The 18,726-nt window shown below is 52.6% G+C and overlaps 10 protein-coding genes across 10 annotated transcripts; 1 reads left to right on the forward strand and 9 right to left on the reverse strand.

Annotated features, from left to right (window-relative positions):
• Nucleotides 1-382: 382 nt before the first annotated feature.
• ABB37_04901 (hypothetical protein) lies at nucleotides 383-1,003 on the forward strand (the record flags this gene model as incomplete). The annotated part of the gene is made up of 1 exon (XM_015802727.1): nucleotides 383-1,003. The coding sequence occupies one exon, from the start codon at nucleotides 383-385 to the stop codon at nucleotides 1,001-1,003; it is 621 nt and encodes a 206-aa protein (XP_015658243.1).
• Nucleotides 1,004-3,327: 2,324 nt separating this feature from the next.
• On the reverse strand, nucleotides 3,328-3,616 carry ABB37_04902 (hypothetical protein; the record flags this gene model as incomplete). The annotated part of the gene is made up of 1 exon (XM_015802728.1): nucleotides 3,328-3,616. Exon 1 carries the CDS (start codon nucleotides 3,511-3,513, stop codon nucleotides 3,328-3,330), a length of 186 nt encoding a protein of 61 aa, XP_015658244.1. The 5' UTR covers nucleotides 3,514-3,616.
• Nucleotides 3,617-4,055: 439 nt separating this feature from the next.
• Nucleotides 4,056-4,416, reverse strand: ABB37_04903 (histone H4; the record flags this gene model as incomplete). The annotated part of the gene is made up of 1 exon (XM_015802729.1): nucleotides 4,056-4,416. The coding sequence occupies exon 1, from the start codon at nucleotides 4,356-4,358 to the stop codon at nucleotides 4,056-4,058; it is 303 nt and encodes a 100-aa protein (XP_015658245.1). The 5' UTR covers nucleotides 4,359-4,416.
• A 233-nt stretch (nucleotides 4,417-4,649) lies between these two features.
• On the reverse strand, nucleotides 4,650-5,171 carry ABB37_04904 (hypothetical protein; the record flags this gene model as incomplete). The annotated part of the gene is made up of 1 exon (XM_015802730.1): nucleotides 4,650-5,171. Exon 1 carries the CDS (start codon nucleotides 4,851-4,853, stop codon nucleotides 4,650-4,652), a length of 204 nt encoding a protein of 67 aa, XP_015658246.1. The 5' UTR covers nucleotides 4,854-5,171.
• Nucleotides 5,172-5,898: 727 nt separating this feature from the next.
• Nucleotides 5,899-6,426, reverse strand: ABB37_04905 (hypothetical protein; the record flags this gene model as incomplete). Its single annotated transcript, XM_015802731.1, has 1 exon — nucleotides 5,899-6,426. The coding sequence occupies exon 1, from the start codon at nucleotides 6,355-6,357 to the stop codon at nucleotides 5,899-5,901; it is 459 nt and encodes a 152-aa protein (XP_015658247.1). The 5' UTR covers nucleotides 6,358-6,426.
• A 1,036-nt stretch (nucleotides 6,427-7,462) lies between these two features.
• On the reverse strand, nucleotides 7,463-8,866 carry ABB37_04906 (N-acetylglucosamine-6-phosphate deacetylase-like protein; the record flags this gene model as incomplete). The annotated part of the gene is made up of 1 exon (XM_015802732.1): nucleotides 7,463-8,866. The coding sequence occupies exon 1, from the start codon at nucleotides 8,759-8,761 to the stop codon at nucleotides 7,463-7,465; it is 1,299 nt and encodes a 432-aa protein (XP_015658248.1). The 5' UTR covers nucleotides 8,762-8,866.
• Nucleotides 8,867-10,726: 1,860 nt separating this feature from the next.
• Nucleotides 10,727-12,727, reverse strand: ABB37_04907 (putative PUF1; the record flags this gene model as incomplete). Its single annotated transcript, XM_015802733.1, has 1 exon — nucleotides 10,727-12,727. Exon 1 carries the CDS (start codon nucleotides 12,398-12,400, stop codon nucleotides 10,727-10,729), a length of 1,674 nt encoding a protein of 557 aa, XP_015658249.1. The 5' UTR covers nucleotides 12,401-12,727.
• Nucleotides 12,728-13,378: 651 nt separating this feature from the next.
• Nucleotides 13,379-15,266, reverse strand: ABB37_04908 (putative L-ribulokinase; the record flags this gene model as incomplete). Its single annotated transcript, XM_015802734.1, has 1 exon — nucleotides 13,379-15,266. The coding sequence occupies exon 1, from the start codon at nucleotides 15,053-15,055 to the stop codon at nucleotides 13,379-13,381; it is 1,677 nt and encodes a 558-aa protein (XP_015658250.1). The 5' UTR covers nucleotides 15,056-15,266.
• A 367-nt stretch (nucleotides 15,267-15,633) lies between these two features.
• Nucleotides 15,634-16,735, reverse strand: ABB37_04909 (hypothetical protein; the record flags this gene model as incomplete). Its single annotated transcript, XM_015802735.1, has 1 exon — nucleotides 15,634-16,735. The coding sequence occupies exon 1, from the start codon at nucleotides 16,597-16,599 to the stop codon at nucleotides 15,634-15,636; it is 966 nt and encodes a 321-aa protein (XP_015658251.1). The 5' UTR covers nucleotides 16,600-16,735.
• A 440-nt stretch (nucleotides 16,736-17,175) lies between these two features.
• ABB37_04910 (Stress-inducible protein STI1) lies at nucleotides 17,176-17,984 on the reverse strand (the record flags this gene model as incomplete). Its single annotated transcript, XM_015802736.1, has 1 exon — nucleotides 17,176-17,984. The coding sequence occupies exon 1, from the start codon at nucleotides 17,941-17,943 to the stop codon at nucleotides 17,176-17,178; it is 768 nt and encodes a 255-aa protein (XP_015658252.1). The 5' UTR covers nucleotides 17,944-17,984.
• Between the last annotated feature and the right edge of the window lie 742 nt (nucleotides 17,985-18,726).

The following is an 18,726-nucleotide window of genomic DNA, read 5'->3' on the forward strand; positions in this document are numbered from 1 at the left end:
AACCCTAACCCCGCCCTTTCCTACACCACAGCAGCCCCAACACCAACGCCAACAGCACAAGACGGCAGGTTGTGCACGCCACACTTCCATGTACATACGCTATGTTGCCCCCTCCGTCTCTTACAGCCCCACACACCCAATGGCAGAGAGCCCTCTATAGCACGCTCACCCCACAGCACACCCGTCCAGTCATACACCACACGCAGCCACTCACCGTCAGGCCACACACACGCACCAGACGGAGCAGTGTTAGCGTCCCCCGCACGGTGCATAGCGGCAGATTCCCCAGTTTGGGCCGCACTCGCAGCAGTCCCAGAGCGGCTACCCCTAAGCCGTGGGAATCGCCATCGTCACACGTCTCCAGCAAGGTAACAGCTCACAGATGGACCACTACTCCCCTGTACACGTTGCTCGCGTGCCTGCTCGCTCAGTAAAGGGTCCGGCTCTCATGCCGTGCAGAGGGCCGTGTTGTGTTCGGCGTGGCCAGGCCCTCGAGTCGACCACCACCACATCTGGCACAGACATCGCCGCAACTGTCGCAGCCCTCGTCGTACCATGCCTCTCTTTCGCGCTGGTGCTCTGTTCACCTCCGCTATCGTGGTGGCGGCCGCCTGTCTCTCAAGAAACTCCCGGCAAGAGTCAGCTCCCTTTCATACCGCTTCTTCGCCCCTGCTCGTCTCCATTGCTTGTTGCCGTGCGAGCGTTGAGGAAGCGGTGGGCTCATCACGTTAGAGCTGGCGCGGTGTGCGGACGGTTGAGCGCGAGGCGTTGCAGCACTCCGCCGTTCAGCAGGAAGCCGCCGTTGCTGCTGCAGTTGCTTCTTCTTGGTGGGCAGCTGCCGCACGTTCTTTGGCCCCTCGCCACGGTGGAGTGGTGCCGCAGTGGTAGACAGCGTCGCGTCCGGCACCCGAAGAGCCCGCCACACACCACCACGGCCACGCCCTCTGCCTCTTCCACGGCGCCGGTGCAATCACCTCGACGAAGGGGTTCTTGGGCGAGATGAGGTGGTTCGTCAGCGCTCCGACGATCTCATGCTTCACGACAATGCTTGAAAGATAGAGGACACCTTGGCGGTGCACCTGCTTTGCGGGAGACACTTGGCGTTCTCGGCAGTCAGAATCATTGTCGTGTCTGCTTTAATTTCTCTTGTTTTCGTGCCTTTATCTCAATTTCTTCTCCCTCTTTCCACTCCGTTTTTCAATCGCATCTTCTTTCCTTTTACAGCTATATTTAGTCGTTCTTCTCTTGTGTGGTCCCGTACGTCTTGTATTTCTTCCGCTTCCCTCCTCTTTGAGCGCAAATGCCTGCTATAAATTATCGTCACCTCGTTCTCTCTCCGTATCAAATACCTCACTTCAGATGTGTATTTCGCTCTTTAAGATTTCAAGTCTCGGATAATCAACCGTTCTGGCCTTCTCTATTGCTACATGGAGGAGGATTTGGCAACGCTGCAACAAACGGTGCTTCACTCAACCAATCAAGCGTTGTGTTTTGCAAAGCAGAGCTTAAAGTGCAGCAGGGACAATCCACTACCAAGTAATATAGAAAGGATAGAGCTGTGATACAACGGCGACGCTGCACTCGGCATGCTCGAGTCACTTCTGTCTGGTTTCCACCGCTTTCTAACGCAAAGCACATCAATGCGCAGGAGTCCGCTTTTCTTTTCATCTACTATCCCCTTTTGTGGCACCACACTTTCCCCGCTAGGCAGCTCTCAGCAACTGGGACTATAATAACTCACAGTACCAGGAGAGCAGAGTTGCTCGATGATCGTATGGCTCTAATCCGTTGCCTGCTAACGCGGCAAAGAAAGGACAGCGTTACCGTTGTAGGTGACAACTACGGCGCATCTGTGGGTTCAAAGCGCTGCCTCACTTCATTCCTTTTCGACGAAGCACCCGCCTCGGTGGAAGCACCTGGGAACACAAAGTGTTCAGCTTTAATGCCGTCTAAGAGACAATACCGTGCGCTACGTCCTTCACCTGCGATCTCAGCACTCTTGAAGGTAGTTTTTGCTGTAAGGGCGACATGCACGTAAGGCAAGACGAAAAGAGGCCAAGATTGGACGAGAGAAGAGTGGGGAGACAACAGTGCAGAAAGCAGAATGACGTGAAAGATGACATTACCAGGAATTCCACAGCACCAACCTCTGTCCCTTACACGCACGAGCATTGCAAATGGGAAGTTACCACACGACACCGTTTGCTTGTAATAGGATCTTGCTGCGGTGTATTCGTACTTGTGAGAGTACGTCGTGTGACCTTATTCCGCCTTTCAACACTCCAAGACTTTCTGTGCATTTTGTTTTTTGGATTCATGTCAAAAAACTTTATTAATCAAAAACAAACGTATTATGCTGACAATCAGAGGAGCATCCATGTTTACAAAAAAAAAACCGAAGCTTCGTTTTTGCGTCCGTACCAGCACGGCGATGAGATAAGCCTGCTCAACTACACAAACGCTTACATCGCTTTACCCGCAAAGCGCCGGCAAGGTGAACAACGGAAAGAAAGTTTTGAGAAATGCCTGCACTTATAGAAGGCAGAAATACAGCATACGGTACAGCAAGGAGAAAACAAAAGGAAGACGATCTATGTTCGACTCCACAGTAGGGCACGGGATGCATTGCAGTTTATCGATTATCTTAAAAAGCGTAACAAGTAATAGTGGAACATGAAGAAGGAATCAAAAAGTGGACGTAGGTAGCCGTTAGAGAAAGAAACCCGTTAAAAACAAAGAGCTTTCCACAGTAGGTATGTGCTTTTGTTTGTAACAGTCACAACGAAACCAGGGGAAATGAAGCGCATTAGATGTCTACATCAGAGGATCACGCGGGCTCACCTTTGAGTTGGCGACCAGCACGGCGAAGAAAGACAGCAAGGCAACTGCTCGGACGCAGGGTATGGTGCACAGGCCGGCAGACGGCACACGTTTGGGATCCCAATCGGCGCACAGAATATGTATCACGATGGTCTACACACAGAAAACAAAGAGCAGAAAAACGGCAGCGCAGAGGCAGACAAAGGCGCGATTTGTCGGGTTGCGAATGAGGAAACGATGTGTTTTGTGGTTGAGCACAAGACCAAAGCACGCCGTCATGGCAATCAAACAGAGGCCACTCTCCGCGGCGGTGATGGCGTAGAAGATAACATACACCCCGCCGACAAGCCAGGTGTCATTGTCAGCTGACTCATCTTTCGTTTCGCGGCTGATCACAACGGCGGCAACGACGATGGATCCAAGAGAGAGGAGGGCAGCGATGGCGGTGAGCGCGAGCGAAGCGATCACGTACCCGCTATGGGGCACAGGGTGTTCCTGAGGTAACGATTAATATGGAAATGGAGCGCTCAAAGGATTGTCGTTGTCAATCTGTGAGCTGAGGACCGTGCCCGAGAGAACTGCCGCGGTTTTGTCAATTTCTGTCGGTGGTGTTTTCGTTGAGAGCTTCATCGATGTGGTGTTTGAGCACCGTGAGCTCGCGTCAACATCAATACTCTTCTCTTTTGCGAGCATCGTAAGTGGCGGGAAATGGTTAAGCGAACAAAACAGTACGTGTTTATCTGTCTGTAGGTCAGCGTGCTTATGTGATTGCCGGTGCGACACTTTGATGAACGTCTTGCAGAATTACAATTGATAAAGGGGTCAGGATAAAATGCGGAAGCGCGTGCACAAAAAAAAGGCAAAGAAGGGAGATAGAGAAGGCGGAAGAGGGACAGCGGTGCAGCGCCTCCACGGGAGGGGGGCAGTGCTTTATGCAACAAGTGATCGCACAGTTGTTGTGGTACCGATCGCACCTTGCAGAAGAAAATGGCGCTGTCCTTTTTTCTCTTTTACACTGTGCAGTACCAACAGTACTTTATCCGCACTCTCGGTCACGCCACTTCGATATAACACGCTTTGGGGCTTTGCTTTTTCTCTCTCTCTCTATCGTCTCTCCTCAGGGTAGAAGGTCAGGAAGGCAGTGGAAACAAGTAAAAAAATGAAGGGAAAAAGAAGAATCTATAGGGGATGTGCTGGGCAGCAGGGTGCGTGCCACGCTTGACGACAGGCTCCGTTTACGCGTAGCCGTACAGGATGTGGCCGCGCTTGCGCAGCGCGTTCACGACGTCCGACGCCGTCACCGTCTTCTTGCGTGCATACTCGGTGTACGCGGTGCTGGAGCGCACGACGTCCTCGACGTAGGCCTTCAGCACGCGGCGCACCTCCTCGTAGATCTCACTCGAGATGCGCTTCACTCCACCACGGCGGGCCATACGGCGGATGGAGCCGCGGGTGATGCCGCGGATGTTGTCGCGGAGCACCTTCTTCTGGCGCTTCTGGCTGCCCTTGGCATCAGCGGAGCGCTTTCCCTTGGCCATTTTTGTTGGGAAAAAAGGGAGTTTGGTGGATGGAGAAGTAGGTGGAACGCGGATAATCTTTGATGACGTCATAAAAGAGTGCGTTTGAACAAGGAGAGAAAGCGGGAGAGAAAGTGAGAGGTGGGAGTAAAGAGAAGCCATGACTAGCGCAGTCACGAACTCCACCGCGGAACGCCTACTTCACGGAGCACCAGAAAGCAAAAGTCACGCATCGTTTCCTTTTTTTTTCCTTATCGTGGTCTTAATTTGCCATGCCACTGTCGTCTCATTTACGCGACTTGTTGTCTTTTGTTATACAGTAACATTGTATAGGGGTGCGAGAGAGGAAAACGAGCGCCTCTGCTTTAGCATGTGAAACATTAGTCGCGCGTTGTCGATACAGCCGGCCTCTACGGCAAGGAGCATCAGAGCGACAGTGCTTCGACAACGTTCTCGAGCTCGCACACCGGTGCAACGACTGTCGCTGAGGCGGACGGAGAAGCCACGAGACTGCATTGCCACCTGCGCGCAGGCGCGGAGACTCGCGTCGAGCGCTCAGCCAGGAACTAACGTGTACGTCCGGCGCGCCGAAAAGGAGTCGGCCCGCGGCAGAAACCCCATTTCTCGAGGGACGACAGATGCACTCCGTTTCCGATGGTGAATGAATGGTGACGCTCTCGTAGTGACATTGAGCAAAACCACATTACAGCGCTTTGAAGTTGCCCACGGGAACGAGAAGGTACCGCCTACACGACTCTGGTTATAGGGCAAAAGCACCCAAAAAAAAACCCACCAGTCACTCCATGGCGCGGACTCCCACTGACTATCGGCAGCTTTTGTGAGTTGTATTTGATTTGTATGGGTTTAAAGACAGTGGGGGCATAGAAGGGAGAGAGAGAAAGAGAGTAAAGTCGTGCGAGCAGGCATCGAAGAGGGAAAGCTAGAGGAGCTTCATTTGCGGCTTCCTGACGAAAGATAGTGAAAGGCGGCGCTAATCACCCAATTGCTTTACCGGTTCATTCTTTAACGGATCGAAAATATACTTTCGCGGCAAAGCTAAAGGACGGCAGAACAAAAAAGAAACGTTAACAGTATTATTTTGTCCTCAAAGGAACGCGCCACGACCGTCGCTGTGGTTCCTTCACAGAAAAAGCTCTTGGGTAAAAGACAACGGTCGTAATACGAGAGGTAAAGAAAAAAGAGAATGCCGAGGGAGATCCACATACAGGTAACACAAAGTCGACCTCATTGTGGTGACGAGAAGCTACAAAATGAGAACATCCAAAGAAAACAAAACAATTAATACCACAAGGAGAAACGACGACGACGGGAAACGCGGACCTATACGTGGAGGAGAAAAAAATAAAAGCGGGGGAATCGACGAAACGGACACTGAGGACCGTGCAGTTGAGTGCCAATTCACTTGTCTGGCACCCTTCTCTATCTAGCACTTCTCTGCACATGCAGTCTCTCGCAAAACCAAAAACCGACCTGTACAGTTGATATCCCCCTTAGCATCTGCCTCCACAAACAACCCTACTAAAATCCAGTACATCTTGCTCTACAACGCACCGGAGCTGTCGTAGTGAATCTTGATCTCCCACGTGACATCCTCGGGAACATCGCTATTTGCCGCATCCACAATTGCGTTCGCCTTTAAAAACCCTTGCTTGGCTACGCCTGCTACCTTGTAATCAAAGTTGCCGCCCCAGCCACGCTGAGAAAGGTCACGTTTAATGTACTCGAGGAACATCTTCCCCACGTAATCTACGGAACGGTGTGTGAGTGGTCTGTTGGACGTGTCGGCCCACACCTCCTTGGGACGGTTCTCGTACGCCTGCGCGGCCGTCGGGTCACCCGCGTTCCGCCGCGCCTGCGCATCGACGAACTGCACCCATTCCTCTAGCAGCTTCTGCGCCACGGGATGGCGCTCGGTAGTTGCTAATATGTAGAACTCGTCCGCCTCCTTGCTCACCACGTTCTGCGGCTGCTCTTTCGTCTTACCCAGTTTGCAGCCCATTGTGGATTCGATGAGCGTCACCGCGTAAGTTCAACGAGCACGATTAAAATGCAGCTGCCGTCAAACAGCTTGTGTGCGTGCGCGTGAGGGTTGGAGATTCGATCGGTGAAAAGGCGAAGGGAAAAAGAATGATGAGTGCATGTTGTGAAGCCGTTCCTAACTAACCGAGAGTAAAAATGCTCTCGTGTGTTGAGCGCATCGGGTGCGACAATGAGCAACGTGCTAAATGCGTTGCAACGAAGCAAACAGTTGGAGACGATCCATACAACTCGTTTTGAGACGAAAATTCGATATGCTGGCGTTTACAGCTTCACGAGCCTGCATCACTGCAGACCCCACTCGAGCGCAGTGAAAGTAACACACAAATATTTTTCCAGCTTCTTCTCTTCAAATCCCTTTCAGGATCGCTAAGGTCTCAGTAATAAACTGCAGATGCAACACCCATTGCGCCTGGTGACGACAATGAAATAAAAAACTTGAGAGAAGAATACGGAGCGCAGCCTTCACATTCAACAAAATAAACGTGTTGTGCTTGGTAATGAAAACATGAACAATAGACACAAATGTAGAAGACGACATTACCCGTTTTTTTTTGGGGGGGGGGAAGAGATGAATGCGGAGTAACAATAAAAACGAACGGTATCGTTTTTGTACTGTGTGTTTGCTTCCTGTTCGGAAGTAGCGGGGAAACGACGAGGACAGGAAGAAGTGTATATAATAAATAAAAACAATCTTCAAAAATGAAGAAAGTGGATACCAAATAAAAAACCCGATGCCCCGTTCAATGTCTTTTCTTGGTGTTAAGATGCTTTGTCAGTGCTTACCCGTTTTCCTCATTTTTTCTTTCTTAATAAGGGTGATGTGATTTTGGTGGCTCGCTGGGCGATCGATGAGTTACAACGCGGAGAAATGCCTGGATGAATGGGCTGCAAGCAACGTCTGTTTCTTTGCCTGGTTTGACATTCCGCTGTTGGTCACTCCGCCTCGCACCACACACTGGCCGGCTGTTGCTGAGTTGTGTTTGGTGGCAGGGGCGCGCCGGTAGCCATTATTTCCGGCTGACGCCAGACAGCACTCTGACCGTAGGTGTAACTGTGTGTGGTGCTTACATATGTGCGACAGAGGGACGAAGAATGTTGTAAGGTTTGTGTGTGGTCCAGTGGCCGTGTATCATGCGCTTCTCTATGCGGTTTAGGTCGGTGTTGAAGAGAAGCAAGTTGGCCTTCTTCCCCGTATCGATGGAACCGACGTCGTGCAGGTAGGCGATGCGAGCAGGGACCGTGGCGGTGTGCTGACACGCATCTACGATGTCCATCTCAAACAGCGTCACTAAAGCGTAGAAGAGATCCGCCAACATGCTCGTGCCGCCCGCCAACGTGCCGGAGGGGCGGCCAAGCGAGTCGCACAGGTAGCACCCGCCCGCCGCCTGCACCACACTGTCGCGTCCGTTGTACACCACGTGCTTGCCGGGGAGGTGCGCAGAGATGCAGTCCGTAATGACTGCAACGTCCTGCACGTCGCGGGAGGCGAAGACGGACTGCAGCGTCACGGAGTCGACGTGGATGAGGTCGCCAATGATCTCCAGAGTCGGTGGCCGCGCACCGCTGTAGAGCGCGGCGTTCGGGTAGCGCTTGCACATCGCGGCGTTCACAAGGGAACTCTTGCGGTGGTGGAAGGTGCTCACGTTGCACAGGTGCGTGACGTGCAGTTTATCCTCCTCCTTCACGGCCAGTTTGAGAGCACCCATGATTTCAGCTTTGGTGGCCACACGATCATGGCCGAGCGCCACACGGACGCGACGGTGGAGTAAATATCGAATCTTCTCGTAGTTGCAGCGTGCCTCGATGTGCGGCGAGATCGTCATGACGCGCAGTGACGGCATCGTCGCAACGAGAGCCTTGAAACTGTCGAGGTTTAGCTCCGTCTTGCACTCCGGTAGGCCGCCGCGGTCATTGATGACGGGGCCCTCCGCGTGAATGCCACCGAGGATGCAGTTGTCGGCCGCATACTTCCCCACGCGTTTCTCAATCCCGGCGATGCATTCGTTCACGAGTTTCTTGTGGGTGTCGGAGAAAATAATGGAAGCCAGCGTCGTCAGCGTGCCGCAGCGTGCCAGCTCCTTGAGTGAATACTCCGGGTTCGACCAGTGGCCGATGACGTCGCTAGTGCCGCCGAGGCCGTGGTTGTGGATATCTACGAAGCCTGGCAACACAAACGCGGCCTCCTCCCACATGACAGAGTCGGGGTGGGGCTGCTCTCTTTGAAACTTCTCCACTTCTTTCCGCGCCGTAGCAGCGTTGTCACACACCGCCACGATGGTCTCGTCCACGACGATTACACAGCCGCCATAGCGCACCTTGGAGGTGGTGACGATGTTACCCTTGATCACAGTGATTGTCCCCATGTTGTCCGCGTTATCCCCGTCTCTTTCTCTCCCTCTTGCTGTGTCTTGCGTGCGTGTGGATGTGTCAATGTCGAATAGTAGAAAAAAAAGAAGGATTCCGTACACTTTCCGTTGTAAACGTTTGATTGCATATTGAGGCCCCATCCCCATAAAACCCGGGGAAGAAAGGAAGAAAAACCGAGAAAAGGCGCATTGATGGCAGGAAAGGGGAGCAAACCAACGACACCACTCCCTCGATGGTTCAACCCGACAGAACGAAACCTCCGCATGGAAAACGCATGACAGAAAACCGGGACCACAACGGGCACAACATCGGCCTTCCCTATAAAATTACTCAAACAGCTGCTAGCTACAACGCCTCAAGCAAGAAAACGTGGAGTTCGGCGACAGAGAGAAACTGTCACCTACGTTCGAGACCCTTGACATCCTTGCTCTTCGCCTTTGATGATTTGGAACAAAAATATATAGCTTTGCTACAATCAAACCAGTTCAACAGTTTTATTATTATTTCTGTTGTTTCTCAGGTAAACACCTGAAATGATAGCACCTTCCACAAAACGGATCTGCGACCCGTGTCAGTCAGCATAAATTGCTTTGCTCCACAAGTGACCTTTGCCTTCGAAAGTTCCGCAAAAATGCTCTGCATGAACAGCAAACACTTCTCTTTCCAAATTGCTGATAGTGTGTGTGTGTGTGTGTGTGTATGCGTGTTTGTTTGCTGGTTTTAGAAGAAGAAATGACTCTATCAGTTATCAGCGAATATGGAAAGAAAGGGAAAAAACCACGCGGCTGAAAGAGACAGCACCAAATCAGTTAATCTTCTGTGATGCTCTACGAAAGCACGTCAGAGTCTCACTCACAGCTGAGCAGTCAACGGAACTCAACACAACCCCCTTTTTGGCCTCAACAATGTTGGCGAGAGCGTCTAAAGCGAGAAAACGCAAAGCAAAAGTCAAAAGAGCAGAACTCACACGACGTTCCTCTTCACGTTTTTAAAAACCTTCAATTACCAACGGCAAAGATACCATTTGCCAGCCGCTTGTTTCGATGCCTCGTCCTCACATGGCAACACACCTGTCAAACAAACGATGTTGCTGCGTTTCATGTGTCTCCTTTCTCTCACAACAACCAACTCACAATCACACGCATTCGATTATTAGATAAGCCGATAGTCTACACGCCCAACAGTAAAAAAAAAAATCGCAAACCAGTTTTTTTCTTTTCATGGAGACAACTTTCTGCGCTGCACATTTGTTCCTGCCGCCGGAAGCGTTTTGATTATTTGTTGTTGTAGCACATGTATCATTTTCCTCTTGTCATCAGTAGCAGGCAAACGAAAAAGAAAAGGAGGAACTCAATCGCCCCGTTCTTTGACTGAAAGAAGCACGTAACGCTTTCAAGGAAGCGTAAACCTGCAGCATCAAAGACACCAAGCAACGGAGTAAGAAAGGTGATGAATCGTGTTGAAGGGCACGAAGAGAAAAACAATTAAGGGGAAAGAAAAGAAAAGCACAACAGGACACTAGACGCATCTCTAGCAAGAGAACAACTGCAAGAAAAAAAACATGCCAGCTGGTGACAACACGCAACGATGTTAAGAAACGCGAAAAATGATTTTAGCACCTTTTGTAAAACTGTCAATAAGAGTAACGCTAAATGAAACGAACAGGAAAAAATAAAAGACGGTGAAAGGAGGGGGGAAAGCAAATACAAAACCAGCGTCGCTCCTTTTGTAATATGTGTGTGTGTTTGAGTGGGCGAAGAATAATAAAAAAGTAAAAGAGGTCGAGAAAGGTTTAAAGAAACACGTTATGCACTATCAGTCAATGTCGAGTTTTTGCCGTGTTAATCAGTTTTTCGTCCTTCTCTGCCGCAACAAAGTGGGAGAACAGCTACTGCACCCCTTCATTTTTTTCTTCTTGATTTTCTCTCCTCTCTCACCCCTCAAACCTTTTGCCAACGCAGTTAACGGTAATCGGGTAGCGAACTACCATTAATGACACTCATGGTGAACGGCGGCGGCGGCGCGTTTGGGATGCCGATCATTTGCTGTCCTTGCAGAACAAACGGCATGCCCATCATCTGCTGCTGCTGCTGAAACAAGGAGGCCATATCCGGCGTCATGTTAGCAAACGCCATCGGCTGACCCATGGAGCCGTCCGGCGCCATCATGGGAATCCCCGTAATGCCCTGCGGAGGGATGTACGACGGCAGCGCCGGCTCCTGCGACGGTGGCGGCAGGTGTGAGGAGGAGCTGCTGGTCGTCTCCTTTTTCTTCGGCAGCCGCCTAGCCGCCTCGCGATGGCGACGCGACAGCTTTGACTCGATCTTCACGCCGTAGGGCGAGTTCTTGAGCAGGCTTTGCAGCGGCATAATGGCATCGCGCAGTTGTGTGAACTGCCCGTCGTCCGACACGGTCGAGATGGCGGTTTGAATGACGTAGTTGGCGAAGCTGTCTGTCAGTAATTTAGGAAGCACGTGCGGCTCCGTCAGCTCATCGACGAGCAGCTGGCGCACGTCGGATGAGGACGTCTTGAGGCACTTCTCAATGACGTTGCTGCTAAACTTGTTGCACGACAGCTCCGCTACGTGGTGGAGCATCTGTCTAATAATTTGATTGGTGTAGTTTGGGGCTGACGAGCCGCCATCCTCGTCGTCGATTTCCTTCCTGGACCCATTAATGTCCTGCTGCTTATCAAGGATGAACTGCACCACGTAGTTGCCAAACGGATCTTGCACTAACTTCAGCGAGTTGCTGAGTACCGTGTTGATGATGGTGGTGTGGTACGGTTCTGGGGCGTGCTGCAGGCACTTTTGAATGATGCAACACCCTTGGCGGTTCTTGCAGATGTCGATGCAATTGTCGGCAATCTTCTGAAATATGCGCTCGTACACGGCTGTGGCTGCCGCAGAGTCCGCCTCTTCATCGCCCAGCTGACAAAACCTTGACGACGTGATCAGCTTCGACAGGGAGTGGTTTCCGTTGATGTCCTTCGCTACCTCGACGATCGACGGAGCCAGCACGCTGGTGTAGACGTCGAACTCCTCCGGCGTGGAGAGGGCGTCGATGATGCGCTGCGACACGCGGGCGCCGTTTGTGTTGCACGCCACAGTCACGATGTCGTCACCGAGCTCATTAATGAGAAGGAGCACCTCCGAGTGCTCTTGCTCGCTGGAGGTGGTGGGGTCGTAATCGATGTCGCCCATGACCGCCGACTTCATCCCGGGACGCAGCAACGAGAGGAGGTGCTGCATCAGCTCACTTCCGTTCGCGTCGTTCGACAAGTCCAGCGCGTGTCGGATGCACTCCTGCACAAAGACGTTGCGGAACGGGATCTTCTGCCGCGCCGCGTCGTCTTTGTTTCCGTAGTCTTGCACGTACCGGCACGCCTCCACCACTTTGAGCCCGTCACGCAGCCCTGTGGCGTCGCGCACGCAGCTTGCGATCACCTCATTCACCTTATCCAGATCAGCATTGCCGGACTTGTTCTCGTCAATGGTCCGCTTCGCCGCCTCGGAGACCTTTAACTGGATATCGCTCTCGAGCTGCTTAATGCTTGAGTCCACCTCACTGAGATCTTTCAGGATCTCTTGGCGTCGCGCGTACAAGGCGGTGAGTTTCTCTTCCTCAGATGACATTTACACCACACAAAAAATATTAAGAAGTCAGAATAAAGGGGAAAAGGGGAAAAGAAAAACGCTTGGAGCCAACTATAATAAGATCACAAGGAAAAACAGAAAAGCGAAGACGCCTAATTTTATTCATACAACGGAACTTTTTACTGTGTTTAAGAGGAAGAACACTACTTAGGTATGATAATGATGGTTTCGTAACGGTAAGTGTGGGTCGTATCACGTCGGTGCGTTTCAAAAGGAGACAAAAAAGAATAATCGCTTTTCAAATGCTAAGCACCGAGAAATTGATGAATACGCAAACTTGCCGCAGCTACTTGGACGCCGCTTCACTTTGTCGGGGTGTGACGATGACGGAGAAATGTTGTAGAGAAAACAAGCGGGGAACAAGAGCAAAAAAAAAGATAGAAGGAAGTGGCGATGAAGGTGCAGAAACCAAAATGAAGATGCTGGAAGAAATGTATGTACATATCGGTGCTAACTAGGTAGACGATTGTACACCCATCACATAAAAAAGCAGAAGAACACCCTTCTGCGGTTGTGGCAGCGCATACAGCAAGCACAGCCAATATATTTATAAAAGGCATTTTTTTGATGCGTAAGAACACAAAAAGACGTCTTAATGACGAAATAGTTATTGTTTCTGTAGGAGTTCATTTTGAGAGGAAGAATAGAGTGAGAAATCGTTTTCATTAAAAATAAATTTTGACGTCACTGTGCATGCGTGTGTCAAAAGTGATGCAGCTTTTCACCGCTGAGAATCACGCCTGTTACAATAAGCTCTTTTGAAGAAGAAGGAAAAACAATGATGCGGAATGCAGTGTCTTGTTCTACTAACTGCGTTTAAATATAGAGGGAGAATTAAAAAGTAAAACAAGGCGGTAAATGCGTTCGCCTATTTTTTGGTTAACAATCCTCACGTTCGCTACGAAACAGCCCCCGCACTAGCGCTGCCCAGGCAGGTCATCCCGCTCTTCTCTGTCGCTACATGTGGGCATACATCTGCTCGGTTTTGGCTGCCAGCTCTTGGTACCGTTTGTACAGGGCATCGTACACCTTCGCAGCCTCAGCGGACGGCTGGTACGACGTGGACGACCCGCTGGCCATCTTGTCTTGCGCCTCGGGAATGGTCTTGTAGCACCCCGCAGCTGTCGCAGCCGCAATGGCCGACCCAAGCGCGCATACTTGCGCGCTCCTGCACACCGTGATGGGCATGTTCAACACATCGGCCAGAATTTGAATGGTCAACGGAGACTTCTTCGCGATACCGCCCACGGCAATGACGTTATCAATGCGCACACCCTCGCGGCGGAAGCGCTCGACGATGGCGCGGGAGCCGAAGGCGGTGGCCTCGACCAACGCGCGGTAAATGCTCGGCGCGTCACTGCCGAGAGTGAGACCGCCAATGACCGATTTCAGATGTTGGTTTGCGTCGGGCGTGCGTCGTCCGTTGAACCAGTCGAGGGCGTACACACTGGTCTCGCCAGGGTGCAGGCGTGCGGCGTCCTCGCTCAACGTAGTGAGCATCTTTTTTTTAACCTCGCGAATGAGTTTTGTCTTCGTCCCATCATCAAGGGCGGAGGACTTTGCGATGACGTGTGTGGAGGAGTACTGAAGCAGCTTCGAAAACCATGCAAAAACATCCCCGTAGGCGGACTGGCCCGCCTCCATTCCGATCATGTGCGGAATAATCGATCCATCGACTTGGCCGCAGATGCCCTGAACGCGGCGCTGGCCGAGCACGCTCGGGTCGATCACCATCATGTCGCACGTCGACGTCCCCATGACACGCACAAACGAATGTGCTTTGATGCCGGCTCCGACGGCACCAAAATGGGCATCGATGGCGCCGCCCGCCACCACCACCTTCGTGCTCAACCCAAGACGGCGCGCCCACTCCTCGGTCAGCGTGCCGACCGGCTTGTCGACGGTCTCCGTGACGTCGGACATGCGGGACCGAAAGATGCCCAGGCGAGGGTGCAGCTGCTCGAAGAAGCTGCGCGGCGGGAAGCCACCCCAGCTCTCGTTCCACATCGCCTTGTGCCCGCAGGCGCAGCGAGCTCGCACAAGCTTGTCGTATGAACGCACGCCGGTGAAAAAGGCGGGGAGCCATTCACTGCACTCCACCACGCCGTAGGCTGCCTGTGCCACCGTCGCATCGGTGCGAATCACGTGCAAGGCCTTCGACCAGAACCACTCCGAGGAGTAGGTGCCGCCACAAAAAGAGGTGTAGTCGGGGGTGCTCTTGTGCGCCAGTGCGTTGATGGCCGCAGCCTCCTGCACCGAGGTGTGATCCTTCCACAGAATAAACATTGCATTCGGGTTCTCAGCAAAGTCTGCCCGCATTGCCAGCGGGGTGCATGTCTCGTCCACCATACACGGGGTGCTGCCTGTCGTGTCGAAGCCGAGCCCGACAACTTGTTTGCTGGCCTCCGGTCCAGCATTCTTTAGGACAGTTTTGATGACGTACTCCGCTGCCTCAATGTAGTCCAGCGGGTGCTGGCGGTACTGCACTACCTTGGGGTTGCAGTACTGCCCATTGGCCCAACGCGTGTAGTTGTGCACCGCGCTCCCCAGCTCCTTTCCATCGCGAACACGGACGAGCACCGCACGAGCAGAGTCCGACCCGTAATCGAGGCCGAGGACAAGAGGGTCAGACATCTTGCAATGAGGACACTGAAAGAGTTTTTGTTGCTGCTGTGGTGGTGTGTTGAAGCTGAAGTCGAATCGTTAATTTTGAAAACGGCAGCACTCGTCGTCACTTTGTGGTGCAAGTAAAAACTATAAATTCCTTTTTTCTTTAACAGTTTTGCTGTGTCGAGGAGTTGTTTTATTTCTTTGGATGGCTTGTTTGCTTTTCTCTTAAGAGATCTGCGTAGGAAAGCAGGACGATTGTGCTGGGAGCCCGAGTGCGGGAAAAACGAAGATATCCGTGATGCAGAAAAGCTGAGAACTCAAGGCTGTGATGCGTCCCTCCTCCACACGATGGCAACGAACGACGTCGGACCTGTCAGGCAATGCAGGCGGCAGATCAATTTCTGTGAGGGAAGCGCAGCGAGATACGGTAGACCCTGGCGTCCTACCTGTGATGAATTGTCTTAGTCAATGAAGTAGTTTGGCTGGCGCTATCTCAGCGTCAACACGATCTAGTATAAAGGAAGCGATAGCGTAAAGGTATAACACGCAGAGTGTAAAGTGAAAAACAACGTCTCTACACGACATCTTGTCCGTATGCGCGATCACGCACTGCGTCGCCTCTTTGCCGGCGGCACCTCGTCCTGCCCCGCAGCCGGCTCGTGCACAAAGCCGAGAGATCCACGGGCAGTGCCACGAAAGAGGCGCGAGCCGGCCGTCACCAACGCTCCCCACAGGCCGCGGCCCTCCGTGCTGATGCGCGCCGTCGGCGAGGCAAGCAACGACGACGCTAGAGTCGACACCCGCGACGCGGTGGAGGCACCGGAGTTGCGCACGGTGTGGTCGCGAGAGCACGTCGCCTGCGACGACGGCCGAGGGGTGACGGTCGCCTCGTCAGTGCCACAGTCAAGCAGAGAAGCGGCTCTTTCGTCCTCCAGCAGCGACTTTGCGCGGAGAACAAGACTCGCCTTGTTGCCCACAGCAGGGACGCCACGCGCACGCAGCAGCTCCTTCAGTTCTGCCACCGTCATCTTCGATGGGCTCGGCGCAGGTCCGGCGGGTTGAATGGCCGCAGCGGCCTTGGCGCGGCGATACCGCGGAGCCGCTGAAGAGTCATCACTGCTCTCATCCACCTCCGACTCCGCCGACTCCTCCACGTAGGTTGAGCTGGAGGCTGCTGTGCTAAACGACTCTGAGGAATCGCTTTCTTCTTGCTGATCAGCCAAGAACTGTTTCAGGTACGCGCGGCAGATCTTGAGGGCATCGCGCATGAGCGCCGCTTCCGTCGCGTTGTGCGGCGTTGCGAAGTGCCCGCTGCCGTCCGCGAGCAGAAAGCCGTCGTACGACACCAACAGCTTCCTATCCACCTGCGGGGGCGCCGCGTCCTGTGTGAATACGGGCCTCGGCGGTGGAGAAATGGTGCCGGAGGACCGCTGGGAGAGCGGCGGCGAAAGGGGCACCATCAGCAGTGACGTACGAGACTGCCGCGTGGGTGGCGTACCAGAGAGATCACCGAGCAGCACCTCATTCTCGTCCGCGACGTACACCAGCCGACGTTTGACTAAGTCCATCGATAATGCAGAAAAGACGAGGCTACGTCGGAAAGTCAAGAGCAGGGTGAGAAGCAGCCCGCAGTTTCTCTTCTTGTTTAACAATAGTACCGATGAGCATGCACTCTATGTGTACATCCAAAATATCGCACGCTCCTTCGCAATAGCGGCGTGGGCGGCGTTCAGAGGGCAAAGTATGAAAGGAAAGTCGAAGAGAGACAAGACGCAAAAAGAAACACCACGACACAAAATGCCTCGCCGTTTGTCCTAGCCACGTACACATTCCTCTGGTGTGACGCACCAGTGAGAGGGAATGTCCGTGTACCAAAATGCGCAGAAAGCGTCAAGGAGATCGCTCAAGCACATGAGCACCGATCGCAGCGAAGGCTCGACACTATTCCATCTCGCAAAAGAAAAGGGGGAAACCCGCTTCTTACTTCGCTTACTGTTGTCTTGGAAACACACACAAAAAAAAAAGGTTTTGCAGTTGGGAGATGAGCTTACCTAGCACAGTAGAAACACAGGATACTTAGAGATTACGAGAAGAAAAATAAGGTCAAGGAAGCGTTACAGACCTAGGCCAGTGGGCCCAGAGGATCAGTTGCGCAGCGCTCGCTGGCACCGCAGGATTCCCTGCGAAGCACCGCCCACACCAGGAGACAGAGACTGCGCCTTCGTGTAGTCCTCTAGGGCCAGCTTCCATTTCTCCATGCCCTCGTAGGCGATGCCGCGGCGCAGGTATGCCTTCACGTTGTTGGGGTCAATCCCAATCGCAGCGTTGCAGTCATCGATCATGAGCGTGTACATGTGCGTCTGCTGGTGGCACGCGGCGCGGTTGGTGTAGTAGACGGCCTTCTCCTTCACCGGCTCTTTCTGTAGCTCAATGGCGCGGCCGTAGAACTCGGCTGCCTGTTCGTATTTACCGGCTTTGAAGAGGGAGTTGCCGAGCACCTTCGCTTCCTCCGGGGTCTTGCAGGCGGACGTCTTCGCCTTCTCGTTGCGCTCGCGCAGCTTGCTATTGATCGTCTGCAGCTTCTCGATGACCTCCTCATTGCCAGGGCTGAGCCGCAGCGCCTCCTGGAAGGCCTTCTGCGCGTCGTCGTACTTGCCCATGCTCTCCATGGCCACAGCCTTGCGGAAGTGACCCTTGAGCCAGTCAGGGCGAACACGAATGCAATGCTCCGAGTCCTCAGCAGCCTTCTCGTAGTTGTTCAGGTTCTGCCAGCTGCCGGCGCGGTTTGAGTAGATGGCGCCAGAGGCCTCGCTGTTCGGGTCCATTGCGATCGCCTTCGAGTACCAGTCAATAGCCTCCTTGTACCGCTTGGCCTTGAAGGCGTCGTTTCCCTTCGCTTTGTATTCTTCCATTGCGGAAACTTAAACCGTTTTCGTGAGAGAATTGAATAATCTGTGGGTGTGTGTGTGTGTGTGTCGACATGGAGAACAAAAGAAGGGCAAATAAAACCAGAGAAAAAGGAGGTGGAGCGAAGGGAGTAAGAGGAATCGTGTGCGCTGAAAAGCTGCGCTGATGCAAGGGGAAGCGTCAGCATAATTGGATTCCACATAAAAGGAATTGTGTCCAATTAGAAAAGACGGAGCCGCCAATGTCAACGCACATTACTTCTTTGTGAAGACCAATGATAACTGGCCGCTTTCCTAGCACGAGCCGCATGGGTGCGCGCATGCAGACATGAAAAGAAGCTCTTCATTACATATATATATATCCTTTGAGAACCTATAGCTTCTTTGTGTGGCTTTGAGGCACGCAGGCTCCGACAGCACCGCCATCTATGAGCGCACGACGACTTGACGATAGGAGACGGCCTGCGGCAAAGAGAAAAACAGAAAGAAGCAACCGGAAACTTCGTAGAAGAGAGTTGTGTTTGTGAAGTGCAGCGACAGACTTCTAAAAAAAGAAGAAGGCGTCAACATTGAAATTAGGGAGCGAGTGTCGCGCGAAACACCACAATGGAAAGAAAAAACACCAATGTAAGCAAAAACGGAAAGCTCAACTACCAATCGCGGTGCGGCGCAGAACCAGAGAACCGCGAGGACTGTCATAAAACAAAGCACATCCATCACCCCGGTTTCAACAAACCGTCGGTGTTTGTGCGGCAGAACTACACGACGTTTGTCACCTTCTGCTTCACA

This window comes from Leptomonas pyrrhocoris, assembly GCF_001293395.1.
Source record: "Leptomonas pyrrhocoris isolate H10 chromosome Unknown, whole genome shotgun sequence".
In the NCBI taxonomy this organism is placed as follows: domain Eukaryota; phylum Euglenozoa; class Kinetoplastea; order Trypanosomatida; family Trypanosomatidae; genus Leptomonas; species Leptomonas pyrrhocoris.